Source organism: Acartia tonsa, chromosome 9 (genome assembly GCF_053477335.1).
Source record: "Acartia tonsa isolate MP-2025a chromosome 9, ASM5347733v1, whole genome shotgun sequence".
In the NCBI taxonomy this organism is placed as follows: domain Eukaryota; kingdom Metazoa; phylum Arthropoda; class Copepoda; order Calanoida; family Acartiidae; genus Acartia; species Acartia tonsa.
Window position 1 is genome coordinate 46,418,349 of NC_137268.1, and position 24,317 is coordinate 46,442,665.

Here is a 24,317-nt window from a genome sequence, read left to right on the forward strand (position 1 = left end):
CGCCGAACCAGGTTTATTTGCAACTTTCATGTGGACGCTACTAGAGCAAAAAAAAAATTGGAATTCCGTTTTTACCATATTAAGCTTCCATGAAATTTTCAGCTCAATACGTCCTTAAAAGTGGTGCTTGGCACGAATGGGTTAAAACCTATATAAATCATCAAATAGCAACTATTTTTGTTGAAGTTTATTTTACTTTTAACGAAAAATATACACTTTTTTTACATACATATTAAACTAACAGGTTGTAATTGTCTTCTATGGGAAGATTTCTCCCAATAATCAAAAAAATATCACCTAATATGGTAAAAATTTTACTTATTATTATGGAATTATGGTCCCTAGATTTTAAATTTTTCATTTATTTCAAAATTCATAAAATATCTACACATCTTTTGAATCATTTGAAATTAGTTATTTTCAATGTACAATGTATATGATAAAATGTAATAATAGCACTGAACATGCAATTAGATAATATGAATTGAATACTTAAAATTGAGATAATCTGATAATCTAGGAACCATTCAATTGCCATGTATTAAACACCTATCTTAAAAATGCTTATCTCAAAAATACTTGTCTATAAAATGCCTACAACATTTTATATTTAGCAATCAATAGATTATAAGAATATATTTTAATATCATTAATATGTTATAATTATATCTATCATTTTGTATAAAGTTGTAAGCTTTTTTTCTTCATGATCTCTTTAACATTGTATTGTACTGACAAATGCACATCTACTTTTAAAACCACTTATTTGTCAGTCAGTCTGAAATACTCTGGAATTTTAAAAAATTTCTGTTCTTTTTACTTTTGAGTCTTGCTATTGTTATCAGTGTTTGCAACTAGCCCTTTTTATCATAGATATGAAACTGGTGTATATGTTTGAGATTATACATATATGTTAATTGATAAGTATATTTATGTTTTACTTGGTTGTTATTAGTTTCATTTTACTGCTACAATTCAATCATGTTTAAAGTTGTTAAATTTCCTGAAATTCTAACAAACCCATGTGGTTCTCGTATGTTCTCAACCAGAAATTTCTAACATCATCCTCCCAATCTCGTATGATATTGTCTATAACCTATAAGTATTTAGTAGGAAAGGTTAAATATCACAGATTTAATATTATGTATGCATATAAAAAAAATTTGATTTAAAGTCTAACTTTAATTAGATTTCAACATTTCCCAGTTCTAAATTATAAAGAGTTATATCTAAATGAAAATACTTATTATTAAACTTACAAATGGCTCACTTGACCAAGCACATCTCTGTAGCGTCAATGCATTTTCTTTGAATTGGATAGTATAACTTTCTAGACAATCACCGCCAGGATTGCTAGGATTAGGAATAGCTGACAGTTTTATTTGAAATCCTTTGCCAGATTGAACTGAAAGTTAATAATTATTTAAGCATATTTAAAATTATCACTTATAAATGGAATGATATCTCATGAAGGACAGAAAATGGATAGTGTATTCTTATAAATTTTACAAATTTTACTTGCTACTAAAGAAAATTAGACATTGAAAACACATAAAAAATGTGTTTTAAGTTAATTTGATTTTGGAACTCAGTTTACCATCAAAGTAGAATAATCTGTGTCTTCCTGTTAAGTCATGGGGTGTTGGTTCTGGAACCTCAGTTGGAGGATCCCCAGTTTCAAAATCATTCACTTAATTAGTAAGAATATCAAAGATTGATTAAGCAATTCTGAATAAAACACACACCCAAGAAGATTGTAAAAACTTTACCTTGACTATAGCCAGGATTTATGATGGAAAAATTTAATGGCATGCAATATGTGTCAGGGTCAATATCAAGTTGAAATTGATTTCCATGTTGGACAATTGTATATCTGTCTCCTTTCACACTATCATATCCATTGTATGCTAAACCTTTAAAAAAGATTTTAAATCACATTTCTTAAAAATTATATTAAACTGTTTTTAACCTATTTTTGAATGGGGGGTCAAAATATACTAGGACACCTATAGAATCAGACTGCAGAGCCCAAATTTGAATTAAGTCCCCAGTAAACTTTTTTGGGGGGATTTAAAAATTAATTTTTAGTGTTGCTGTAATCATTTTGACCGAAGCAAAAGCTTTTTTTTTACTTCGGGAAATATTGTGACTTACAGAACATTTTTATATAATTCACTTTATATTGATACAATAAAAAAACATTACTCTGTTCATTGGAAATAATTTTTTTTTCCAAAACAATTAATTTCATTGAAAAATCTAACATTTACAATAAAACAAATAATTCTGAAATCTAACCAATAAGAAGTCTTGTTTTATATAATTCTTTACAATTCAAAAAAAGAGTGTTTTCACAAAGTGACTTATTTCCAATGTAGTTAAATATTTTTTATTTAATTAAAATGAAAAGAATGAAAACCGTTCACATAAAAGATACATACTTTTTAAAATTATTTTAAAAGATAAGTTTGAATAATCTTATTTCATAACGCATTTGTATATGTGACAAAAATAAATTTGTTGTATTGCATAAACATTTGTTGTCATTTAACCCTTTACAGCCATTTTTTATGTTTTTAAAATAAGTGAGAGAACACAAACATGTTAATGTTAATTCGTTGATATATTATAAAGAATTAACTTTTTAGTGAATTTTTATAGTAAAATCATAAGGCCTAATTTTACTCTATACCAGAATACAATATTTATGAAGCAAAACACTCTAAAAGCTACGAATTTTACCCAAATAAAAAAAAGACCTTTTGCTCGGATCAAAATGATCACGGCAACAGTAAAAATTAATATTTAAATCCCCCCAAAAAAGTTTATTGGGGACTTAATTCAAATTTAGGCTCTGCAGTCTCATTCTACTGGTGTCATAGTATATTTTTTATAAACGTTTTAAAAATAGGTTTAAAACAGTTTAAATAAATTGGTTTTAGATAGCAAAAATCTAAAGAAAAAATAGTCTATTTTAAAAACCTTCTTCATCCCTTTTCATGCACCTGAAATCACTTAAGATTTTTTTTAAATATGCAAAAAAAAAACAAAAAAATATCTGTTGGTTTATACCTGTTGGTTCAAAGTAGTTTATGGCAGCTAAATCCTTTTCCTTATCAATAATTGTCAGATAAATGGTATCAGTAATAATTGCATTCTCAAAACTCTTTTGAAAAATCGGAACATCCTTGCAGTTAGTCTGAAATTTTTTAAAATCTTCTCTAATATATCATCAAAGCTCAAAGATTTTTAGACATAGAGTCAGTGACTTAAGAACTAATTGCTGATGAAAATCCTGTTATTTTAAGCTATTTTTTTGGACTCTTTTATCAAAAATCCTATTCAAATTTTACATTTTTTAGTCTGTTTTAATTAACAATAAACAAAGTTATTTTTCTTTAGATCTCTAGAATGTAGTAAAACAATAGAGCTCTCTCACTCTCTATCACTACATAGTTATCTGTAATTATGAAATCATAACTTACATAACTTGAAGAATCGTCTTGTTGCAACCCAATTGTTCGAATTTCCTCGCCATTACTGACTTTAACTTTTCCAGTTTGTGCATTTTTATACTTAAAATTTTTTCATCATTCTTATAAAATAGGTTAATCAAAGTAATAGCATTGTTTTAATTTTCTTTTCATGATCAGTCCGTGTCTTAATTTCAAACTTAAAAGTTTAAAAAATTAATAATCAATAAGAAAGAGTTTACCCAGTCATTGTGAGATCCTTTGATTGCAAAACCATGAATCAAAGCTTTGCATGTCATGGTGTAGGTAGCATTTGCTGGTAAATCAGGGGATCCATCACCTTTGTGTTAAAAATGTAGATTTAAACAATATTCATATGATTTTTTCAGTAATCCTTAAATTTAATTATTTAAGTGCATGTACTTACTTGGCTGAACTAACCAGTAACGATTCCTAAAACAATAATTTCATTCAAAAAAATTTTATTTTTAATTTCATGAAGTTATTAATGTTAAAAATTTTTATTAATTCTAAATATTTACAGATATCTTGGGCTCCTAAAGATATTTTCTTCGCAGTCATTTGTAATGATGTTTGATGGTCCAAGGCTTGAGTTGTATGGAGTTTCAGATGTAACAGTTGGATATCCTCCACACAGACTGATAAATTCTCCATCTTGGAAAAAGTTTTTAACTTCTATTTGAATTTATTCATTTAATGAAATATCTAATTTCAAAAATAAGTTTATTAAAAGATTAAGTTTATTTACTACTGAAGTGATAATGTTACAACAAAAATAAAGTAAAAATTAGCATAATGAGTAATTGAATACTGCCAGTTTGTTAAAATTAAATCATTTGTCAGTAATTCTAAGCCTTAGTTTTGAAAATAAGTAAAAATTTAAAATGTATCATTTTAGTTGTATAAAGTTTAAAAAGAAATACATACCTTTATCAGAATTAAATTAACGCTATACCTGTAAATTTTATTAGAATAATTGCCCAAAGAAAACCAAACAAAAATTCCATCTTTCTCATTTTTTCATCCACCTATTTATAGACAAATTTTAAAACAGCAAACTGTTTATTTCAAATGAAAGCTTAATTGTGATTCTTTTTATAAAAAGAGAATACATGTAGAAAGCATTTTGGTAAAATTTTGAGTATTATGTTTTAAGAATTTTAGGAAAATTTATTTTAAGGAAAATATAGATCTAAAAACAATATTTAATTTGAGGATGGGGGGGGGGGGGTTAATCAATAAAAATTTATTTCTCTTTTTAATGTTTTTACCAAAAATAGAAGGGTTGAGAGCATAAGGAAAAAGGATGAAAGCATGAATACTCACCCCTTTTTCATTGTAACAATTGTTGGGGGAAGTATTAAAATAATTCGTCTGTTACTAAGTGAAACATATAGCGGCTTTTTGCATTTTAATCATAACCTATTCTATATATGTAAAAAAAATATAATGTATTTTATTATTATTCTATAATTTATTGGTTTTAAAAAATAAACTTATAAGGAAAATAATTAAAATAAAGATTGATTTAGAATATTAAAAAACAAATAGCCGCTTGAGGTGCTGGTTTGGCAGGAAAGTATGCTACGCCTAGTTTAAAAATGGGAGGATAACTCTTTTAAGATTTAAAATTTATTTTTTTTTCAAATTAGCCTAAATGTAATATTTAAATCTAATTAACATAATAAAACTTTTAAATGTTTACTAATAAAAAATTAATAGTTCAGCTCTAAGCCACCAGTTTCGCTAGTTGTCTACTTCAAAGACATACATAAAAACTAAAGCTAAATATTAAATAAAAAATTCAAAAACTGAATAATCCTAATTAGTGAATTATCTGTAATGCTATCTACGTTTTTTCTAAGACAATACTCGTTTTTACAATATTTTTAACATTTTCAAGTGATCTTATTTAGCCCTCAGGGTTTGGCCCTTTAGTGACAAAAATCCAAAACAAGAAAAATACAGACAAAATAAAAATAGATGAAGGCTTTGATATTCTATAGTTCTATATCCAAAGCTAGATGGCACTGAAAAACTGACTATTATGAGTACAATTAAATGTTTATATTAATTTGGAAAAACGTTTATTTATTAAGAAATAAAAGTTAGATAGACAGCAAAATAAATCTTATAAACTAATAATGTGTGTAATGATTAAAGTCAGTAGCAAAGTTATAAGAAATTAATAATGATAATTTTATATTTTTTCAATAGGTTTTATCAAAATGGATAATAATTCAAAATATTTCTATATCATCCTATAAAAATCAGATGTATGCTTCAAACAGCAACTATAATTGTCTTGAAATTACATCAATTTTAAAATATTCCCATTTTGAAAAGTGGTGGAATAACAATAAAAATTCAGCGCGGCAATTGCTCAATATAGGCCCACTGCCTATTTTAGTCCCCCCAAATACCTCGATTTCTCTCTTTTATTATTTTCTCTATGGTTGAGAGGGAAAGAACAAAGCCCCTTTTTTCTGACAATAAATTGGCTGTTACTTAAAGGGAGTGTGAACGCAAATATTTCTCATCTGATTATCAAATCTTAACATTTTCTAAGCACATTTCACTACATTGATCAACCAAAAACGTCCTATTAACAAAAATATCCAGGAATAATGCCTTGATTATATGGTATTTTGGGAAAAAAACAGGGAAAATCTGAACGTTTTTGTTACTTATAATGTTTGTAGGGATATTTAACTCGTCATAAATAGTTGAAACAATTTACTTACTGTTAAGGATTTATTTTATGATATAAAATTGCCAATTAGTTTTTTTATAGCGTAGTAATTAGGTAATCTATTTTAAATTCATATTATTGACAAAAAAAATACCTTGCTGTCTACAAAGGGTTGAATCTCACAGGTTATTTAAAATAATAATATCCTTTTTTGTTGTGTTGGACAATAAATAACCCACTTTGGAGAATTAAATTACACTTTTATCAGACGGGTTATAAAGAAATATTGCACCTTTATTATTTACAAATTTGTAATTAAAGGTGGGCGAGAGATGGGCCATCTAAAGTTACTTGAATACTAATAAAAAACCTGTTTCTAGCTTTGTTATTGTATTTGGTTTTCAATAAAATATATTGCTTATTTTATCAATTTCTAAGTAACTATACATTGGTTTAAACTGTTTTTAACCTATTTTTAAAACGTATATAAAAAATATACTATGACACCAGTAGAATGAGACTGCAGAGCCTAAATTTGAATTAAGTCCCCAATAAACTTTTTTTGGGGGATTTAAATATTAATTTTTACTGTTGCCGTGATCATTTTGACCGAAGCAAAAGGTCTTTTTTTATTTGGGTAAAATTCGTAGCTTCTAGAGTGTTTTGCTTCATAAATATTGTATTCTGGTATAGAGTAAAATTAGGCCTTATGATTTTACTATAAAAATTCACTAAAAACTTAATTCTTTATAATATATCAACGAATTAACATTAACATGTTTGTGTTCTCTCACTTATTTTAAAAACATAAAAAATAGCTGTAAAGGGTTAAATGACAACAAATGTTTATGCAATACAACAAATTTATTTTTGTCACATATACAAATGTGTTATAAAATAAGATTATTCAAACTTTATCTTTTAAAATAATTTTAAAAAGTATGTATCTTTTATGTGTATGGTTTTCATTCTTTTCATTTTAATTAAATAAAAATTTTTTAACTACATTGGAAATACGTCACTTTGTGAAAACACTCTTTTTTTGAATTGTAAAGAATTATATAAAACAAGACTTTTTATTGGTTAGATTTCAGAATTATTTGTTTTATTGTAAATGTTAGATTTTTCAATGAAATTAATTGTTTTGGAAAAAAAAATATTTCCAATGAACAGAGTAATGTTTTTTTATTGTATCAATATAAAGTGAATTATATAAAAATGTTCTGTAAGCCACAATATTACCCGAAGTAAAAAAAGAGCTTTTGCTTCGGTCAAAATGATTACAGCAACACTAAAAATTAATATTTAAATCCCCCCAAAAAAGTTTATTGGGGACTTAATTCAAATTTGGGCTCTGCAGTCTGATTCTATAGGTGTCCTAGTATATTTTTGACCCCCCATTCAAAAATAGGTTAAAAACAGTTTAAAGCAAGGATTATGATACAAGTCAGCTTAACTGTTAGGAAAAAAAGGGAACTATGTCAAAAAGTTTAGTTTTAGCTATAGTAGGAAAAAAAGACAATTAACTGCACATTTATATAGTCCGGAATTTTTTTCCCCAATCTTGGACATAGTAAAAATTAGCGGAAAATACCGTTTTTTAAGGAAACGAAAGACAGTTTTGCCCATTCACAATCCCTTTAAGGTGTTTGCCATTTTAGCTTTTGTAACCCAAGCAGCTGATTAGGCTAAGGCTATAGCTGGCAAGCCCTATTATTTTTAAATTACATACAATTTTCGGGTATATTCCCTTTCGTAACATCGCACCTTATGGGGGCGATTCTTCGTTTTTCACAGTAGCTTTTCTACTATTTCTAGCCTCTGCGGGGGGCTCTAACCCTGCGGGGCCAATTACCTAACCCTGTGGGGCAATCACCTAACCCAATATAACCTAACCTAACCTAAAATAACCAATAAAAAGCCATTTTAAAATTACGACAAATCGCCCCTTATGGGGCGATGTTACGAAAGGGACTATTCCCCAATTTTCTAATAAACATAAATAAATCTGTTATAATATTGAATTATTGTACTGACCCATTGAAAGTACGAATAAAACTGAAATGTTTGACTAATTTGATATTGTTTTAGTCCAATTTACTTGATAGAGACCTGTCTTCTGTACTAATAAAACAAGAATGATTAAATTCTATAAAATACATAATAAATTGAATAAAAAACATAATACCATAAAACGTAATGTTTAATATGAATAATTTTATAAAAAAAATAAATCATTTAATAATCAATTTTTCATATAAAATTTCTCTTGTGGGGGTTGTAGTTATGTACCCACCCAGGACCTATGAGAAGCTACACTGTGAAGAAGAACCATATCGGTTCAAGAGTTAGCGAGATCCTTCGGTACAGACAGACAGAGACACACAGATCCTGTTACTTTTATATGAGGATTATGTCTCATGTGAACAAAAAAAATATGGTCATTAAAAGGGTATCAATAGCTCAATGAACTGCTTTCTTAATTAAAAAAACAATTAATGTATGAGGGTAAACTTTAAACTGACGAAAAAAAAGTAATATATGATAAAAAAAAATTATGTAGACATTATTTTGAAGTGGTTTATTCCCCCTAGACTCGGCCCCCTTTCTATTTTATTTCACATGAATTTTTAAATTTTTCTATGATATAAGGGTATGGTTAATTTTTTTTCTAAAGAAGGTGTATCAACTTTTTTTTTATAGCTAGCCGGTTCTTTTAGTAAGTAGTAGATGTAAAATTTTTCATAGAATTCAGATATGCAATCGGTTTTTTTTGTAGACCTCTTATTTTTTAAGTAATTTAAGTTTTAAAAAAAAAAATTAAGTCGATTTTAAAGTACTAAAATGCAACAAAAAAAAGAAAGAAAATGGCCATTATGAACAAAAATAGTAAGATCTTTAATTTGACACCTTACTTTTTCAATTCTGTCAGGTAATTATTGAAAAAATCGATTTTTTTAAACCCACAAGAATAAAAACTTTGAACTTGATTTTATCATTTCACAAGTAAAAAAATATGGGTTCATATATACCTTTAGAATCAGAAAAATATTACGAATCCATTGTAAGCAAAATTGAAAAAAAAAGTTTACAATATAGTATATAAACTACAATAAAAGGAATTATATGGAAAATATCATCTTATATTATACAGGCAACGTCTTAATTCTTGAATTGAGTATAAAAATGGGAAGGGGGTAAAGAGGGGGTAAAAAAGGGAAGACAAAAGTGTTGCCTGAACAAAAAATATAATTGGCCATTTGTTTATTTTCTATTTTTTTACTTTTTTTCAATTTTGCTTACAATGGGTTCGTAATATTTTTCTGATTCTAAAGGTATATATGAACCCATATTTTTTTACCTGTGAAATGATAAAATTAAGTTCAAAGTTTTTATTCTCGTGGGTTTAAAAAAATCAATTTTTTCAATAATTACCTGACAAAATTCAAAAAGTAAGGTGTCAAATTAAAGATCTTACTATTTTTGTACATAATGGACATTTTCTTCCTTTTTTTTGTTGCGTCTTAGTACCTTAAAATCGACTTAATCTTTTTTTTAAAAAATTAAATTACTTAAAAAATAAGAGGTCTACAAAAAAAACCGATTGCATATCTGAATTCTATGAAAAATTTTACATCTACTACTTACTAAAAGAACCGGCTAGCTATAAAAAAAAAGTTGATACAACTTCTTTCCCTCAAATACATTGTCAAGCACAGAATTCTCATTTTTGATTAAATTGAAAATAAGGGGAGGGGGTAATTTTCAGTTTTTGGTTATTAATTTAGCTCAAGGTTAGGATAGGTTATTAAAGGTACCACAAGTATAGGCTCTGCTAGGTTACTTAGAGCTTTCCTTCTTTATTTTCAACATAAAAATGAGATTGGGAGGATGTTCAGTGCTCTATAGTCACTTTGAGGGAAAGCACTAATTTCTTTGTTTGAAGGTGAAGTTTTAATATGCTATTTCCAATCAGTTTTCAAGACGTAGGTTATTCTTCTCAGGGAGATAGGGGACATTGATCTGTTTATTACACTAGTCCCCAAAGTTTTATAACATCGTATTCTTCGTTAACTTAACATTTCGGGGACTAAATTTATGAAATTATTGGTTGGTTCATTAAGGTGAGTGTCAGAACGTATCTAAAGAAAGGGTAATTTTGTGTATCATCATTGTGGACGTACATCAATTTATCGTCCATTGTCTTAAAATACCAACAATATCTACACATTTAAAAAGTATTTTTTGTCCTAGGCATTTACCATAGATTAATATTTAATATTAATGTATTTTATGGGCTGGTTAATATATACTTTAATTGCCTTTTAATTTACGGTTAATCTCCCATAGTTGATTGATTTTAGTTTTTTAAAAGCGAAGCTTTTCTATAATTAGGGTCGGTCCGTCCGTCCGTACGTTACGGATAGCTCTTTTCGTTAATTTAGGCATGTTAGAATTGTCCTATCGATTTCAAACTTTGCATGATGATTCCTATAGCAGTTAGGTACGAGCAAAGCAACTCTATAATCGTTACCAGAAAGTACGTACCTCCATTTTAAACATGTTGATTTTCAACTTTTTTAACATCAAAGTTTTATGTGATAAAATTATACGATTGGTCTAATTTTTGTAATAAAGATTCCTAGGACAACAAAGTACATTGTTATAATCAAGTCTTAAAAATGTGAGTATGTCCTTAAACAATATCCTGTATTTAAGCAGTTTTTCATCAGATTTACTTACAATTTTGTTTCGTTCGACTTTTATACATTTATATTCTGATTATTCAGTTCTGACACTATACAAGTGTTAATGTTCGTTTGTCCTAACGTTTCAGAGCTTCGCTTTTATGGATGTTGTCATCCTTGTTTGTTGGCATTTTCATTTATTTTTAACAATCAAAGTATGTGTTCGTGCTTAGCTTTCCTCATTCAGTCTGCAGATATTTAAGTCTAATTTGTCGGTTTTAATTAGGGTTTGGCCGGATACCGGATACCGGATACCCGGATATCTTGCCAACGTTCGATATCCGGCAAATTACCGGATATCCGGCGTCAAAAATCAGCCGGATATCATGTAACCAGATAGTTTTAATATCCGGTATCCGGCCGGATATTAAAAATGCCCGGATATCCGGCCCAACCCTAGTTTTAATTTTGTATTATTCCTTGCTATAAAATCACACACAACCCAAACAAGATAAATATAGAATTAAAAACCTCAAATATATCTTAGTCATTTTTTACTAAATTCACGATTAAATTTAATTTTGTACATGGTTTTGCACATTACATAAAGTTTCAATCCATTGTGAATCTGGATAATTTTGTAATTGTGCGATTTTACTAAAAGCCATACTGACTTTTGGGACTATAAAAATTTCCAATTTTATTTCAGGCTAGCCACGCAGAATTGTCTATCTGGATTCTATTCTATACTTTATCTTCTTTGACACAACCAAACTTGATATCTTTTCGACAGCTGATTTTTTATTGTGTAGATTCTGCTGACTTTTATTCTTTAATATTCTTTCTGTTTGTCTGTAATGCTAAAAGCTAATTTTAATAATACAAGAAATATGTTTTTACTTGCTGGTATCAAAGAAAAATAGATAGCTGCAGGTCCTGATCCTTCAGGTCTCCAGAAATCTTCAAAAGACGGGAATAGTCCCTTTCGTAACATCGCCCCATAAGGGGCGATTCGTCGTATTTTTAAAATGGATTTTTTATAGGTTATTTTAGGTTATATTGGGTTAGGTAAGTGCCCTACAGGGTTAGGTAATTGGTCCCGCAGGGGCTAGAAATAAGAGAAAAGCTACTGGGAAGAATTCTAAGAATCGCCCCATAAGGTGCAATGTTACGAAAGGGACTATACCCCAAAAGACTTCCGTGACTACAATTTTTTACTAATATACTTTAAATTTTAAACGTAAGCTTTTCTAATATGTCTTCTGGGCATATTACAATTTCATAAAAATCAGCCACCGTTAACCTGCCTAACGCCGCCTGTGGCGGCTGGCAGCTGTCAAGTAAAGTTGGTGCGGCAAAAGTTTATGTTTTGAGATTTCTGATATAAAATTTACATAAAGGTAAACAAACATTTTCTGAAAATTGTTCTTCTAGCTTCAAAATTAAGAAAACTACAACTATTAAGAATTTAAAACAGCATTGGTTGTTGTTGTATAGTTTCAATATCCGGTATCCGGCCGGATATCCGGCCCAACCCTACTTAGTAGTATCTATTCTTTTACATACTTTGGTCTGTTAGTTGGTCTGTATGGACACCAAATCAGAACGATGTCTTTTTATGGCTGATAATGAAATGTACTGAAATGTACTAGGTAGATTTCTGAGACCACTATTTACATAATAAATAACTTACTCTATATGTTTTTCTTTCTATGTTATTTTACTATTTAAGAATGTTGTTATCCTTGTTTTCTACGCACTGCATGATAGACTCGAAATAAAGTATTACCAAACTTTACCAATAAACTGTAAACAAATATGATAAATATACAAGCAAAATAACAAGTTAATGTTGAATTTCAATTCCTTCTCGTCCCTTCTTAAGCATAAAATGAATTTTAAAATTTTGAAAATAGATTTTAATTTCCTTATAAGGAAGTTGTTTTTATATGTCGTCTTTATGACAGGTAAATATTTTATAAATATATTTCTTAAATTATATATAAAAGAAAATATTATACAATAATATCAAATTAAATTAAAAGTATTTCAACTTGTTTTATTTTTTTTGGTCCTAAACTCATCCCTGACTTGAATGAGAGAAAAAGTTTGTTTTGAATCAGATTGCAGAAAGAACATAATAATAAAATACACAATGGTCTCTTTGTGAGTTTAAATTTATAACATTATTTTTTGTTAATGAATTAATGAAAATTATTTTGTTTAAAATTTGACTAAATGACATCTCGTATAATATACTTTACATTCCATCTTAAAAATAAATCTGTAAGGTATATATATATGTTTAGATATCTGTAAACCACCAATTTATGACTATTGATTTTTGATCAGCTGTAGGTTTCAATACTAGATGTTTTTTTAAGTAGCGCAGCTAATCTAATTCTAGAGAATAAATCTAATTTTGCTTAGAATTTACTTTTAGGTGTTTTAAACATTGTAAATTAAAGATTTTATTTTAATAATTAATATTTTACAACAATATCTTCTAAAAACTGTGAGGAAGTATGATAAAATTACGTTTATTTTGCAAGCTTGTTTGAAAATATTTTATTATTTTTATAATTCTGACAAAATAGATTTTCTGTTTAAATAAATAACATAGCCACAAAAAGGTTTAAGTAGTAATTGAAATATTCTATTACTATTCTTGCTAATTAAATATTCGTTAACTATGTTTAATTTGCATTTTTAAAATAGACAAGAAAAATATCCTACTTAAATGCTAATTTTATGAAGTTATCTTAAACCTTTTCCAAAAGTTTGTTTTATAAAACTTTTTTATTTTTCATTGATTTTATTGATTATATAGGTTAAAAATATCAAAAGTATTTTTCAAAGGCTATAGATAAATTTTGATTTATTTCGATTTTTGATTTTTTAAATTTTTTTTAAAATCTGCAAGAATATGCATGTCTATTCAAAGAATAGATTATATAAAAAACAAAATTAAACATATTCAGGCTATCAAAAAGAAAAAAATATTCTTTTTTACCATTAAATCGCAAATATTTAAAATCATTAGATTTTAAGCTTATTTTGCATGGAAACACATTTTTTTAATTATTTTTTCTCAACAATGGATCTTAAATGATTATTACTGAAAACTTTTATGAAAATGTTATTATCCAAAACTTCAAATAAAGGAAATAATTGCCGTTTGCAAAAATGTGTGCAAAAAGTTGCCAATATCTCGTTAGAAGGGACTTAATGGATTTGAATTCTTACTGCTTATGAGTTAGTGGACTATAAACTATTAGAAAGTATCACTTTAAGGTGAAATTTTGAGGGTCAACTTTTTTTCTTTTAAAATTCGCAGTGTACGTATTTCTATCGAATCACATTTTTGTTTTCACGTTTGTATATGTATACAATCATAGACCGATAATTGTTATAATTATATTTTTGCCTGTATAATGGATATAGGGTATACACATGGATATATTGACACCGGAAAATTTGTCGTCAATTCAGCTTGCAGATATGAACCTCATTTATTTGTCAGTTCGTTCATCCAGTTGGAGAGGTAGGGATGAGGTAAAGGCGGTGCATGGGGGTGGTATAGATATTTTAGCCAGCTGCGAGTATCACTGTAGATTACATGCAAATCTGGTGCAACATCCAAGTAATAATATATCGATTGTTTGTATTTACAAAGTGGAATAAAGGTAAAGGTGGTGGATGAGGGGCATAATCATCTTAGCCAGCTGCGAGTATCACTGTAGAGTACATGAAAATCTGGTGCAACATCCAAGTAATAATATATCGATTGTTTGTGTATACAAAGTGAAATAAAAGTAAAGGTGGTGGATGAGGGACATAATCATCTTAGCCAGCTGCGAGTATCACTGTAGATTACATGTAAATCTGGTGCAACATCCAAGTAATAATATATCGATTGTTTGTGTATACAAAGTGAAATAAAAGTAAAGGTGGTGGATGAGGGGCATAATCATCTTAGCCAGCTGCGAGTATCACTGTAGAGTACATGCAAATCTGGTGCAACATCCAAGTAATAATATATCGATTGTTTGTGTATACAAAGTGAAATAAAAGTAAAGGTGGTGGATGAAGGGCATAATCATCTTAGCCAGCTGCGAGTATCACTGTAGATTACATGTAAATCTGGTGCAACATCCAAGTAATAATATATCGATTGTTTGTGTATACAAAGTGAAATAAAAGTAAAGGTGGTGGATGAGGTGCATAATCATCTTAGCCAGCTGCGAGTATCACTGTAGATTACATGTAAATCTGGTGCAACATCCAAGTATATATCGACAGAAAATGGAATAATTTCTAAATTTAAGACATAAGCTGTGTCATTCCTACTTACTTCCTATAAAAATAAACTTTAGATTCCTGTAACAATGTAGTAAACCTTAATAACCCTTACAATAAAGCATATTTTCAACATGCAGATTTCTTACCAATTGTTCTTCTTTAAATTTGATCATTTCTAAATGGTCATTAAACGATTCTAGTCACAATGTTGTAACTGCCATTCTTACACGTCTGACATGAATAAACCAAGAATAAATTTAATGTTTTTTTAGCAGATATTTTATAAATATTGAACATAATTGTGCTGGCTTTTATACAGCAACATTGAACAAACTTGAGCACTTTCCATCATATCACATTTGGATCACAAACGACCCCAATAAGTATGAAGTACACCGAAGTAACTATGTGATAGAAGCTAACAAGTGCCCCAACTCCATATTTGGAAATTAATTGAAAATAAGAGGGGGTATTTTTTCCTATTTCCTACCCCTGCGGAACCTAATCAGGCCTAAAGTAACAAACAAACGAACAACAAACTACCCCCCTCCCCTCACCCCTTTATTTTTTATTTTTCCAAAATAAGAAGTAATGGGATATATGTGCTCAAGAGGCGGTTTTGAGTGATAACGCCGAATATTTTTTCTATACAAATTAGAAGTGGGGGGTGGTCTGTGGAGGGAGTTTTGGTGTTCCAATCCTAGAAAAGAGGGAAAGCACCCAATATTGAATTGTGACCAAAACCCTGAGGAATATAAAATTGCTTATTCACCAGAAGAAATTACAAAGTTACCACACGTCTTCACACAAGAATAAGTGTTTCCAAAAATTTAAAAAATCACAATAATCGATATATTATTATTTGAATCTTACACCAGATTTTCATATACTCTAAAAATTAAAACTTGTATCTAGCTAAAATAACGTTTTTTATCCACCATAATCTATTTCGCATTATCTTTTTCTATTTTGATTTCTCTTATTTTCTATTCTATTCTTTTTCATGAAAATTAAACCTTTAAATTAGTTTTTATAATTAATTAATAAGATAATGTGCTTCGCCAGAATATTTTTTAAAAAATCAAATCACGAAACTTAATGATTTATTACCGATAGTATTGATGTATTGGTCAAAATGATTTCCAATTTAATATAATTATAGAAAATGATTAATATTTTAGGAAATTAACTTAGAACTTAAATTTTATTAAGCGTCAGTGATACAATTAAACTTATATAAAAGTAACAGGATCTCTGTATGTGTCTGTCTGTCTGTCTGTCTGTACTGAAGGGAATCGCTAACCGCTGAGCCGATGTGGTTCTCCTTTGCAGTGTACCTTTTCGTAGGTCCTAGGAAGGAGCTATTTTAGCATAGGGTACCACCAACCTCCCAAGAGAAATCACCCAAAAAAAATAATATGTATAAAAATAATATAAAACTAAATGAAATTGTAATCTAATGTTTTATTTATGTAAAGCAATAAAAACCTTGCGTTAATGTTTTCCGTATGACATGGACAAACCCCTTTTTTAAATCCGTCAAAAAACTGGTGCATTTACAAATCAGGCAAATTTGGGACATTTACACAAAATTACTCCATAACTTTTTAGGTCCAATAACTAAGAAACTATGGATAAACACACAGACACCCTCCCAGTGTTTATTAGGGCAATTAAACCATAGGTAAATATTATCATTTTAATATAATCATTGACAAGAAAAACACTAAATGTCCTAAAAGTTTATTTAAATTAGAAAACATGAAACTTATTTATTGGTTACTTCGTTCATCCAGTAGAAGAGAAAGGAATGGGATAAAGGTAGTGGATCATTATTTTAACCCGCAGCGTGTTTTACTTTATTATTGAACATGAAATTTTTGTATAAGAGCAGAACTTGAACTTAATTATGTATTTGTTTCATAATAGTTATTTCTCGCATCGTATTATAAACGGCTTTCCGCTGATATAGAATGTACAATTATGAGATTAACACTAGTTTTTTTAGCCCCGTGGTGCCGAAGGCACCGGCTAAAAAACTGGTTTTAATCTTATGATTGTACATTTCTATATTCGTAGAAAGCTGGATATAATACGATGCTAGACATAGTTTTTTCGTATGGATGAGAACCGGTTCCTATCCACCGGATTCGAATGAGTACGAGAAAACTAAAAACTTTATAAGTGACTCGTGCGTAATTAATACATAGTACACACACACATACAGTCAATAATTGCTGCTAGACAAATTTTAATAATTTAACACCAATTTAATGCACGAAAGCCAATATTTTAATGGTTTTCTTTATCTAATTTTCAAACAAAAATAAATCATTATTGATATTGAATATATGCGAAGCTAATCTATAAGATACATATATGTCTGATCTTCTGTAAAAAACGTTTTAATCAGTTGTCATGCAGAAATGGGCTCTGCAATTTTTTGTAAAGATTCTCATTGCCAATCATTTAATACTTATATTTGCGGGAACTTTTGTTTAATGAAATCTTCCAATTTTTAACATTTACAAAACAGCCTGCTTTATTGCATCAAGATCCATGACAGATCTATATAGGAAATAAATGTCTATATATGAGCTCAAGTTTTCCAAGTGATAAACTCATAGTGCTCCAATAATCCGTAATTAACTCTCATTGACCAGAACGATAAGACCCATTATTTTACTGTATTAAGAATATTTTCACATTTTTTTATTTCATGTTGCTATTTAAATTATATTGAAGCATTAAATTTCTATCCATAAAACAGAAAATTTAAATTTATAATATATTAAATAAAAGAAAACTTAGTATTAAAATAATTTGATACCTGCGATAAATGCGTAATGTGGTCAGATATTGAAGTAAAATTTAACAGTTAACTAAACATTTTAACCCTTTCAGGACGATAATTTGAAATAAGAATATTAAGATCCTAAAATAGTTTAAAGAAAGAAATCGTCAGGGAGAAGATAATGGTAGAATAGGGTTAATAGTCAGAATTCAGATGACCAAAAGAAAGTAAATAAAACATTGAATAAACCTAGCCAATAGCGAGATAATTATATCAAGCCCAACTCTAGTATATTTTAATTTGTGAGTCTACCAAGCCTTATGTTATCATATCAAAAAAATGATTAATCTTATATAAATGTAACATGATATTTGTTTGTCTGTACCATGTTATTCCAACCAATTTTTCTTCTTCTAAAACTATAATTTAAAATATGGGGTTGTTTGATTTCCCCCCCCCCCCCCCCTCTTGCCAACCTTAATTGCTCCTATGGGCCTCTAGGGGAGTAGCCACTAATCCTTAAATAAAAGCAAAAGGAAGTCCTTCTTTCCGTCTGTAGCTCAAGATCTTACCAACAGCTGGACCGATATGGTTCTCCTTTATAGTGACGCTTCCTTTAGGTCCAGAAAAAAGGTTTATAACTATTTTTGGCGAAAAAAACAGTAATTTTCAGCACTAGCAATTAACAGTTATACATCTTTTGCTTGACATAATTGTAATCAGGAAAAGATATCCCACTGCACTGCAGTGAGTTAATGCAGAGTAGCTCCGCTCTCTAAACTTTCTACAAATTTTAAAATACATTTTGTGTAAAATTGTTGAACGTTCCCTGTGGACAGAGGGAATATTTAACCAAAAAATGTATCTGGCCTCCAACTTTTCGGCCCGTAAAACACAAAACATTTTCAGGGGGTTAATAAGGCGGTAGGGAAGGGGGTTTTGGGGGTTTTCTGATTTTTCTTCTTCTGATTCCTAGGACAACAAGTTACAATGTTATAAGCAAAACAACTCTATAACCAAGTACTGAAAATTGAATATTGCTACAAATTTATTAACAATTTTGTTTTGACTTATACATTTATATTCTGCTTATTCAGTTCTGACACTCTACAAGTGCTAATATAATACTTGTTTTAATAAATTGTATAGAACATACGCTGCAAATATATGAGTTAAAACCAGGAATCTAAAGGGATAAGACAATGGCCGATAAATTTATGTACATCCCCAATGTTAATACACAAAATTACCCCTTCTCTAATTAGAGGTTGGAATGATTGGATACTCAACTTAATAAACCAACCAATCAAAATTCATTAAAAGTCCCAAAGTCAACGAAAAAGAAAACATTATTATAAAACTTTGGGGACTAGTTGTAGAATTGTCCATTGTCCCCTCTCTCTCTGCTTAAAACAAGTAAATTTAAGATTTATGTATTGAATATTTCGACCACATCTTTATATTGTCTTATTATGCAAAGTAGAGCACAATCCTTAAAATAAAGATTTGTGATTTTTACTACCTTTTACTTAGAAAGAGAGGGGACATTGTTTCAGTGTTTATTACAAAGTCACCGAAGTTTCATAATAATGTTTTCTTATTCTTTGGCTAAACAACTTTTGGGACTTTTAATGGATTTTGATCGGTTGGTTTATCAAGTTGAGTGTCCGAACGTTCCAACAACTGATTGTAATCTACAGAAAGGGTAAATTTGTGCATTATCATTGGGTATGTACATCAATTTATCGGATTTAGATCCCTGATTTTAAGATACTATTGTAGAATTCATGACAATTAGACAATGAAAAATATGGATGAAATCGAAGTGTATCAAATCAGACAAAACAGGACAAGTTGTCAAATTTGATTTCTGTTTATTTTTTTATACTAACTCAGTCCTATAAGAAATCCTGATACCATTTTAAAATCTATTCTGGGCAAAGTAGACAGATCAATAGTAATTATTTAAAAATCTGCATAAAGTTCAATGGAAATTTGGGGTTTTCAGGGAGGTAATAGACATAGTACTGTAAATTACACTGATACCCAAAGTTATATTTTTTATTTGTTATCTCCAAACTTTGGGTACTTTAAAAATTATCATGTCATGTAAAAATTGAAGTAAAAAAGACAATAAATTTTAGAATTTATTTTAGAATTAAATCCAAAAATCAAAAACGATAATATTCTTAAGAATTAGTCTTAGAAAGATTGAATTATCCAAACTTTGAAAATGTTTCATGAATTTGTAAGTTTTATACCAGGGAAAACGGAATATCCAATATTTTTAAATCCACTAAAATATAATTTTTCGGTATGGTATTGGTATCTAACATGAATTAACAGAATTACCAAATCACAATAAGATGGTCATTCTGACAGGGTGACTTATAAAGGAGATGTTCAACTGTCATTAAAAAATGGTAAACAGAGATGGATCTTTAAATCGTTTAAGGGGTGCGCTGAATCGGGGCGATTCAGAGGTGAACCGGAGGTGCGCTGATGGTGCGCCACAGTCACTGCTATAAAACATGGATCTTTAAAAGCTTTTCGGCGCGGTGTTGCTTGATTGCTGGCGACACTCAATAAAATATCCGTATTAGCTGGGACAACTTTAGTTTTGCAATAAAATATTAAACTAATTTTAAAAAATATTTATTTATTAAATACAGTTCACTCATTGAGTACCATTGCCGCGCCAGTACCGCTCAACTGGGCGCGCTGATTCGCCCATGCCATTTCGATTTAAAGATTGATATCTAATAATCCAATGGTGCGCTGAACTGAATCGCCCTGATTCAGCGCACCTCTAAAAGATTTAAAGATCCAGCTCAGTAAATGTGGTATTCGGCAACCGTGAGCCATGCCTATGGCAACCCTGACCGGGGTTCGGGGAAGGGCCAAGGGCCCTCCCCCGAGTCCTGGGGAAGGGGTCTGCCGACCCCCTCCCTATGCCTAAGATTAATGATTGATTCTGACAGCCTTATTATGGTTAAGCTGTATTGTTAATTCCCCCCACCCTTTCCAGGGATGGGGGATCATTATTGCCCAAACTGACTATTGTATATGTATTATATTGATTTTATTTATGACTATTTATTCCTATCTGTGTAGTTATTGTTTGTTGTATATAACGTTAGTAATCCTTAGACCTTCAATAAAGGAACAACTGAATAGACTCTGTTTATTATTTAGTGATTGCTAGAGAAGCGTAGCTTCTCTATAGTATAGGTGTCCACGTCTGTTCACACTGCCGTAGTCATTTGAACTCTGGTGTCTGCCATTTATCCTAGGCGGATACCACAACTTTTGGTGACAGCTGTGTGAGATTACGGCAAACCACAAGTGTAGAGCAGACGCGCAGCTGAGGCTAAGGTACTCCCAGCAGTGAAACTGGCAAAACTGACACAAGCAACCTGAATTACCCACCCTGGATAGCAAGGTCTAACTCTGCATCCGGCAGTTGTGGAAGCGAAATCTAGCGAAAGACCACTAAGTGTGGCGGAACCCGAGCTGCGGAGAGTAGCGAGATCGGACGAGAGACTGCGGAGAGCAGCGAAACTTGACGGAGAACCGCGAGAAGCGCCGACATCTAACGGAGAATTGAGCGCTCAAGGGCTGAAACAGGCCTGCGGACGGGCTGAAACAGGCCAACTAAGTGTAAACGGCTGAATCTAGGCCAACATTTACTGCAAGAGATAGCAGGATTCGAACCAGCGGCGCTGCAGGACGGGACATTCCCTGCCGCCGACAGGCTGAAACAAGCCAAGGATTCGAACCAGCGGCGCTGCAGGACGGGACATTCCCTGCCGCCACCAGCTGGATTCGGATACACGGCGCTGCAGGACGGGACATTCCCTGCCGCCGACAGGCTGAAACAAGCCAAATAGCTGCAAGCTGCGAGCGAACATACGAGTGTAGTGTACCAAGCAGAAGAAAAATACGTTAACTCCAAGTATCCTGAGAGGCTACAGCGCAGCCACCCATCTAGAAAAGCAGATATTATATCACATTGTAGGGATTACCACCCTAGTGTGAAGGCTGAACAATAGATTTATGAGCAAGGATTGGTAAACAATTTGTTGTGTATTGTGATAAAACTAAAAATAGAACAGGCTTGGTAAGCAAATCTGTTGTGTATTGTGATAAGGCCAAAAATAGAACCTAGATGTAATATCACAATGCATTGATAAACAATCTAACCCCCCAAGCCTCCAGCACAACAAATACACCCCTTATTCCAACGGAAAGGGAGGGGCCCACCATCCATTGAAGAAAATACAATTGAGGTGACATAACAACAAGCCCAGGATTAAGGAAAGGGCACAATTACCTCACCACACAGTTACCTCAAACCCACAGCACTCCCCCTCTCCATAGGGGGAACGGACGGTTTTACCCCGTCCCCTCACGCGCTTCCCCCCTTCCTACCCACACTTGACTAAGTCCGCCCACGGTGTGGAGATAGCGACCGGGAGAACAGAGCGCCATTTACGGGTCGCGCAGCAGAGCTCGGGACACATAACAAAATTCAACGGACGAATAAGCCGAAGAGGACCAATGAGAGAGCGGGTTGAGGGATAAGTGCGCGTTTTACCTGTGTGCGCGGATCTGACGGTGCGTAAGCGCGTTGCAAGGAAAGGATATTTCACGCACACACACACACACACAGGAGCGGAGCTACTCCATAGCATCCAACAGAGATATTTTTAGAAAACAAGACTTGCAAGCTTCTCCCTCCTATCTATAGTGTGATAAAGGAAAACCCAATCAGTTCCTGACAGCAGTTCAGACCCTCAACAGCTATCCACCCCTACCAGCCTACTCTACAACTCAGAAAAACTAGTGACAAGTACTTTGGGTACATCTAATTTACATCTTTGTAGTTAAACTACCAACCTAGTGATAAACAGTGTTGGCTGCTAGGCTAGAAAGCCTCAAGTGTAAACCATTTATAGTATTGACTTAAAACTGCGTGTCCCGCCGCTGAACCGTTGACCCGATGGAGCAGCCGCAAGCGCCAGGAGGCGACCAAGTCCAAGGATGGCTCCAGGATGATCCCCAACCGGCTCCAGCCGAGTACCGCAAGCTGATGCTGAGTAACCTGCCGGAGTATAGAGGACCGCCCAAGCAATCCTGGAGTTCCCACATCCGGAGACTCGAGATGTCATGGGCGGCTTACCGTGTGCCTCCCCATGACACACTAAACCGCCGCAACGCCCTTTTACTATCACTGGTGGGGCAAGCAGCGGAGATGGCCTCTCATCTGTTTGGCGAGGCAGGCCAAGCCTTGACATACGAACAAGTCAAGGCCGAGTGTGAAATGTTGTTTCGTCCAGCCTTTGAATCCCAGACTTTGAAGCAAGCCTTCAGGGATTACAGGCAACACTCGACAGAACCTATACAAGCATACATATCCACAAAGTGTGCCTTGTATAGGGAGGCCTATAGCCATGAGGACCTTGAATTGTTGATAGACGAATTAAATCGTGGCATTCGTAACGCTAATGTGAAACGTGAAATGAGATCGCCTCGGTACCTGAGTACACGAGGCGAGCCATGAGATGGCCTTGGTACCTGAGTACACGAGGCGAGCCATGTTTACCGTCACAATGATCACCAAGCAGCTGAAGGAGGGTGTGTGCCTAGTGGACGCCACCGATGGGCTCACGGGATCAGCCAGCGTCCAGTTGCCCCACTACGATGAGTCGGAGCCAATGGAGATTGGCGCCTTGGCTCCAGGTCTCCACCAGATGGGGAAGGTCGCCCCAGATGACAAGACTCCAGGTCGCTGCTACCGCTGCCAAGGGAAAGGTCACCGAGCCCGAGACTGTCCGACGCCTATGGAGGTCAGCCTAGAAGAGAGACGCACCCAGCCACGCCGTGATCGTCCTGCCAAGTGCGACCGTTGCCACTATGCCGGCCATACGGCGGCCGAGTGCAGAGCCGACTGGGACCAGGTAGCCGGCCGGAGGCGCGCTGCGGACAAGGGCGCTCCCCCAGGAAAGCCCAGCAGAGTAGCCAACATGGAAGGGAGCGCGCCCCCAGCAAGCAGCCGCCCCCAACGCAGCGGGCCGAGCCGACGGAATGCCGCAGTTTGGAACCGTCCCAGCTAGAATCAACGTACTGGGAGGAGCGGCTGAACCCAACCGGGTTGGCCTGGGTTTCAGCATCAACCACCTGGGGCCGGAGTTCGTGCAGCCCAACAACATCGCCGAGCCAGAAGTCCTGAGGCCCCAGCCCTTCAGCCTCAACATGATGGGGCCTGCCCGACCAAGCCTACCCAGCAAGAGTGGAGGGGCGCTACCCAGCGTCACTGAGACGGTGTACGGAGAGGCCCTGGCGGC

The 24,317-nt window shown here is 32.4% G+C and overlaps 1 protein-coding gene across 1 annotated transcript; it reads right to left on the reverse strand.

The window, feature by feature from the left end:
- Positions 1–994: 994 nt before the first annotated feature.
- Positions 995–23,569, reverse strand: LOC145327588 (uncharacterized). Its single transcript, XM_080171126.1, has 11 exons — positions 23,510–23,569; positions 4,450–4,522; positions 4,016–4,148; positions 3,901–3,926; positions 3,716–3,813; positions 3,486–3,575; positions 3,073–3,199; positions 1,770–1,913; positions 1,598–1,690; positions 1,260–1,405; positions 995–1,096 (listed from the first exon to the last, which is right to left on the reverse strand). Exons 1-11 carry the CDS (start codon positions 23,567–23,569, stop codon positions 995–997), a joined length of 1,092 nt encoding a protein of 363 aa, XP_080027252.1.
- Positions 23,570–24,317: the final 748 nt, after the last annotated feature.

What these genes read in the sequence shown, in the direction of transcription:
- LOC145327588 (XM_080171126.1), bottom strand. Translation starts at nt 23,569, where the DNA reads ATGGCTCGCCTCGTGTACTCAGGTACCAAGGCCATCTCATGGCTCGCC. An exon ending in GGCTCGCCTCGTGTACTCAG is followed by an intron (nt 4,523 to 23,509) that starts GTACCGAGGCGA and finishes GTCTATAAATAG; the next exon opens with GTGGATGAAAAAATGAGAAA. An exon ending in TTACTGGTTAGTTCAGCCAA is followed by an intron (nt 3,814 to 3,900) that starts GTAAGTACATGC and finishes TTTAACACAAAG; the next exon opens with GTGATGGATCCCCTGATTTA.